Source organism: Lagenorhynchus albirostris, chromosome 2, assembly GCF_949774975.1.
Source record: "Lagenorhynchus albirostris chromosome 2, mLagAlb1.1, whole genome shotgun sequence".
Lineage (NCBI taxonomy): Eukaryota > Metazoa > Chordata > Mammalia > Artiodactyla > Delphinidae > Lagenorhynchus > Lagenorhynchus albirostris.
The window spans coordinates 29,732,055-29,738,054 of NC_083096.1; the positions used below are offsets into that span (position 1 = coordinate 29,732,055).

At 37.6% G+C, this 6,000-nt stretch overlaps 1 protein-coding gene across 1 annotated transcript in view; it reads left to right on the plus strand.

Moving 5' to 3' along the window:
• FH (fumarate hydratase) overlaps positions 1 to 1,478 on the plus strand; it is a 41,654-nt gene extending 40,176 nt beyond the window's left edge. Inside the window, exon 10 of the mRNA XM_060128645.1 lies at positions 1,292 to 1,478. Within this exon, the coding sequence (XP_059984628.1) occupies positions 1,292 to 1,434 (143 nt within the window). The 3' untranslated portion in view covers positions 1,435 to 1,478. The remainder of the gene's footprint in view (positions 1 to 1,291) is intronic.
• The last annotated feature ends 4,522 nt before the right edge of the window (positions 1,479 to 6,000 follow it).

The window sequence follows — 6,000 nt, forward strand, 5'->3', positions numbered from 1 at the left end:
CTGATTGGTAATCATGTTTTGTGGGGCTTGAAGAAGAGAACTGAAAGGGTTAGCATAATGCATAGACTTTAATGTCATTATTAACATAAAAGTACAGAATGTTTAATATTAACCCCAAAGGTTTGACATGAGAATTCTTTCTCACAAAGTTAGTCTGACCAGTAAATGCCCTTTTCAACATGCTTAGCATTCACAAATTAATTTTATTATTAACTATGTCCTTAATATGTTTATAGGTAGATTAATTGCATATTACACATAACATCTTGTAGGTGGTTGATAATTGCACATGATACATAACGTGTTGCTTGGTCAATAATCATATTGCTTCAGCAGGCTTCTTCTCTCTGGTCATAGTCCTCTAATCCTGGGTTGGTTTTTTTTGTTTTTTTTTTTTTCTCTTTCACTGGTTTCATTTTTGTTTTTTCCCTTCTTCTGGTTTTTGCCTTCTTTTTTTGTTGTTGTTAACATTAAACCGAGATAACTTGCAGAATTGCCCTGCCCCTATCTTTATTAATTTTAAAAGCAAGTAACTTTGAAGTAAACAGTAGACCTGTGATCTCTTGCACAAGTATATATTTATACTAAGACTTCCCAACTTGTACCCTTGTAATGTCTGGAAGGAGGCCAGGGCATGGAGTGCTGAACCAGAGAGAGATGTTGGAAGCAGCTCATCTCATCTCTCAGAGCCCTGCCAGCTCTTCCCTCATTGTGAGAGGACTCTCCTCTCTTTTCCCTCTTAGAGCCCTTTACCATATAGTTCCTGGTTGTGCAGTCCTGTCTTTTCTGTAGTGCTGCAGCATTGAGCTTGTTAATGCTTTGTTAGAAAGATAATTTTTCTGGTTAAGCATGCTACTGAAACAGCACATTTATACTAGTCAGATGTATACTTTTATCTCTTGGTGCCATTATGTGTGTGTGTGTGTGTGTGTGTGCGCGCGCGCGCGCGCGCGCACGCGTGTTTGTGTATGTGTATACATATATATCGAGAGAGAGATGCATCTATGTGTATATATTTTCCTCCTTATGAAAATATCTGGGTTAGTGGGCAATTTTAATTTAGGGACAAATCTTGTAGAAAGGGAAGTATGTATTACTTCAGAAAAGTAAAGGTTTTAGTCCATATAAGAAACGACAACTATCAAGATAATCCACTGCTAAATATTTTTAAGATTAAAAAATGTTTACTTAAGAGACCAGTAGCATTAAGTAAATAATAACGATTACCTTTTGCTTTAGAAAACCAAGTTTCACTATTAACTCCTACATCGCCTTTTAATTTTTTCTTTAGGGTATGACAAAGCAGCCAAGATTGCTAAGACCGCACACAAAAATGGATCGACCTTAAGGGCAACTGCTATTGAACTTGGCTATCTCACAGCAGAGCAGTTTGATGAGTGGGTAAAACCTAAGGACATGCTGGGTCCAAAGTGATTTAAATAAATTCATAATAAAAATGATTGTCATAAAAAGTGAAACAGACTCCTTATATTTCTTAAACAAAAATGGATAAATGTGAAAGGAAACTGCTATTGAACTTGACTGTCTCTAGCAGAGCAGTTTGGTCAGTGTATAAAACACCAGGACGTGCTAGGTCCAAAATGAATTTTAAAAGTGTAAAATAAAATAATTAAATTGTATAAAATCAAAAGGAAAACAGACTTATTTTTCTTTTATGTTAATTGACTCGTATTATATAGTTGAATCTGTGAGTTTTGTGTATGGGTGTTTACCATTTCAAATGTTTTATAAGAGCCATATCAGCTTTTAAAGAGTTGTAATTTTTTGGGGTGATTTTTGTTTTTAAAAAATTCCCCTGTAGTAAAAAAGTACTTGTTAGCTCATTCCCAAGTTAAGTCTTCAGACATCTTTTATTTTCCTGTGATTTGGGAGCATAAGCTGACCAAGCATTTGCCCTCCTAAGTGGGGTTGTGAGTGTTTGTATGTGTGTACGTGTCATGCACACATGCATGCATATATATGGAATATATATATGTACACATATATAAGGAAATAGGATAGATTAACAAAATTAAAACATATATATCCTATGTGCTAATTACACAGACACACACACCTCCTGATCTTATTTAAATTATCCTAGGAAGACTGGAAAGACTGAGTTAAGAATTATAGGACATGGATTAAAAAGGATAAGGGGTGCAAGCAGGAAGCTTGGAAAGAAAGGGAGGGTGTCATGGGAGTGAGTCTTGCCCATCATCTCTCTGTGCACCTCTCAGTGCCAGGATTTTTCAGCAGGAGTTCATTTGACACAACCTCAGGGAATTTTGAATTAGCAGTTCTAGGGAGATCCAGGTTAAGTTGATTTAAACCTGGAACTGAAGGCTTTGTTTAAAATAGACCCAACCTCAATTATGTAGGGAGTTGGAACAATTTGTTCTTTTTTCCCCTCCCACATGTATAATAAATAACAAGATTATGAAGAGAGTGATTCCCACTGGCTAAAGCATCTCATCTGTAAGTAGTGCTCTATCAAGTGTGTTTAAAAAAAAAAAAAGGAATACTTACTCCTGATACTTATTCTTGGAAAATTAGGCTCATTAACACCAACTCCGCTGTGGTATTTAGAAGATAGCATATATAGCATTTTAAAAAAATAATTAAAATTCTAATATAATGTTCTATGTCAATTGTACCTCAATTTTTAAAAGTTGTAGAAGTATTGTGATGAAAAATGAAATTATATTCTTACAACTAATCTCTTAAGCCTGAGTGGGTATTCTTTTTTTATTGTAGAAGGGATTTCAAACCTTTTAATGGAGCCCATAGGATCTACTTTTAACCCATGCAGTATTGTTTTTGGCAGTGTTTTTCACATGGTGATGATGTGATGCTTGTGCAGTTTGATTTCCTGTAGCCTATTTTGTTTAAAAAAAAATTATTGGAAAAAATCATAAAACAAAATCAGATTGTGCCTGGAACTCAATAACCAAACTGGCAACTGTTCTATAGTTGTGGACCTGAATGATGTTTTGCCTGAGCAGGCATCCTCAATCTAAACAAGCTGTCATTGGAGGGCTCAACTAGAAACATAACCACTTATGTAATAAAGATAATAGCAGATCAGGTTTGTAGCCTCAAACAGTCTTTGTACAGCTATCTGCTATATCCTAGCGTATTATGAGCCATCATTGAATCCTTTGAGCTGACAATCATCTTTGTGTGATGTTAGTGAAGTAAAACACTGTGCTTTATGGTGAAATCCTACATAAGCGTTTTAGGATTCCCTGTGAGAGGGTTGTACTGAAAATCAACTTCAGTATTTGTACACTGAGGACAGTGTTGTCTCATGGGACGTTTGGCAATGTCCAGAGACATTTTTGGTAGCACTGAGGAAGGAATGCTGCTGGCATCTAGTGGGTGAAAGAGATGATGCTGAACATCCTATAATGCACAGGACAACCCCCAACAACAAAGAATTGTCCACCCCCACATATCAATAGTGGTGAGACAGAAACTTAAACCCCAAAGCTACTATCTCTGGAAATGCTCACTGTTTAGTTAGGCTTCACTGCTTGCTTGTGTGTATTTATATCCTGGCATTGCAGAGACTTTATTAATTGAAACCATGAGGTATCTTAGATGTGAGCATGAACAGAAAAGTGTTAATGAAACATTAAGTGATCACAGTGCTCATGGCTTGGAATGACCTACACCCAGCAGGGTATCCAAGGATTTGTGCTGGATAAACATAATGGGGGTGAGGGGCTGTCAAGTACTTGCAAAAACGCCAGGTAAATATGTTTTAAGATGGAGACGAAAACAATCCATTGATCCTTAGCAAACATGTAGAATGCCAAGGGGCTTACTTGAGCAAACACATTTCAGAGGAGGAAAGTCATGGGACTTATGAACAGATCAGTCTAGAACTACACCAAACTTGCCACACAGATGCAGCAGGGAAGTTCATAGAAAGCCACGGGCTAAATTTACTCATTTAACTCTTTCATTTGGTTGACAGCAAAAGTATATATTCACAAAAATTTATGAGAATATTTCATACTCAAGTATATTTTAAAGATCATATGCTTGAATATGGCTGTTATATCTCTTCAACTGTCCTATTGGTCTATAACTACAGCAGCAAGAAATCTTGGAGAGACAAATTTAATGTTTTTTTAAAAAGACAAGATTAAAACTGGTAAGCTAAAATGAATTAGTTTTTTTTTAAGCAAATTCATTAAATTGGCCATTTAGCAACTGACTTTTTGAGCAACTAACCTAGAGCTGCTTCCATCTGCAAGCTGGGTGAGATGAAGCTGCTGATCATTGTCTGCCGTCTGTGATGTCAAGAAGCAGAGCATCAAGATCACAGAACAACTGTGTGAAGCCAGGCAGATGAGGACATTCTCTTGGTATCTTCAGATTACCCTGGAGATAACCTGCTGACACTTTACCCTGCTCTTCAGGGCTTTCCACAAAAGACGTAACTATGGCTACCCAGCCACAGGCCAAGATGCTGAGTACCAAAGGAGCTCATTAAAATCTATTTGCTGTATTAGCATCAAACGTATTCATTCATAAGCCTATGGAATCTGGGATTGAGAAGACCTCTGTCCCTAGGATTAACGGGTGGGAGATAATGAAATATGTTTCCCATATAAAACACCATACTCTAAAAGACAATACTCTCTAGGAACTTGTGGTCTGGGACTTCCCTGGCAGTCCAGTGGCTAAGACTTCACCTTCCAATGCAGGGGGTGCAAGTTTGATCCCTGGTCAGGGAGCAAAGATCCCACATGGCTCACAGCCAAAAAAACAAAACAGAAGCAATATTGTAACAAATTCAATAAAGACTTTAAAAATGGTCCACATAAAAAAAATCTTTAAAAAACAAAACTTGTGGTCAAGTATGCATCATCTTGCCTCAGGTGAGAAAGGAGTTTAGAATGAAGAGTTTTTGATGAAAGCTACACATTGTCATGAGTAACTTGGGGCTAATTGTCATATCAAGACATTTAAACAAAGGTGAAATTTGAAGCTGTAAAAGAGAATGGCCAAGGAAAAGGCAAAAGGAAAATGAGAGGTAACCACTGAATGAGATAGATGTGGCCATGGAGGTTAAATTAGAGTGGTTCAGTCTAGATGCTGAGGCAGGAGAAGGGGGAAGCTGGTAAATCCAGTGGAGTTCAATTTCACCTCAGCTGCTTACTAGTCATGTTCCTGGCCACCACTTTATGTCTATAAACCCATTTCCTTATCCCTAAAATGGAGTTATTGATAACATATTTCATACTTACAAAGTACCAAGCGCAATCCCTGCCTCAATTAGCTTTCTCGGTCTCCTTCCCTGAAGAGAATGGACAAAATTACTAAGTGTTAAACAGATTTTAAAAGGTAAAATTGGATTAGCCATTTTTTCCTTCAAGAAGACTGTTCAGCCATATAATTTATCATCCAAACTGGAACACTTTGTGTTCCAGAACAAAAGGAGGTGCTAAGCTAATTTAAATCGTATAATTTTTTAAAAATTTATTGACCAAAAAATTTTTATCATATTGGTGGACCTATAAATAATGCTGCTCAAAAGTTAAGTTTAAAAATAGATTTTTCTCCAAAATACTAAAAACACATGTATGAGTATGTGTGTGTGTACATTAAAAGGCAAAATTTTTAAACGATTATCTGAACAATAAAAATTAGAGAAGCAGGGCTTCCCTGGTGGCGCAGTGGTTGGGAGTCCGCCTGCCAATGCAGTGGACCCGGTTCGTGCCCCGGTCCGGGAAGATCCCACATGCCGCGGAGCGGCTGGGCCCGTGAACCATGCGCGCTGAGCCTGCGCGTCTGGAGCCTGTGCTCCACAACGGCAGAGGCCGCGGCAGTGAGAGGCCCGCGTACCGAAAAAAAAAAAAAAATTAGAGAAGCAGAGTGACATCAACATCATGACTGGGTGAGATGCTCTCTTTATCTCTTCCCCTTCAATCTACAACCAGTAAAACATTAACAACTCAACAAAGATTCCTCTGCCCAACACACTGG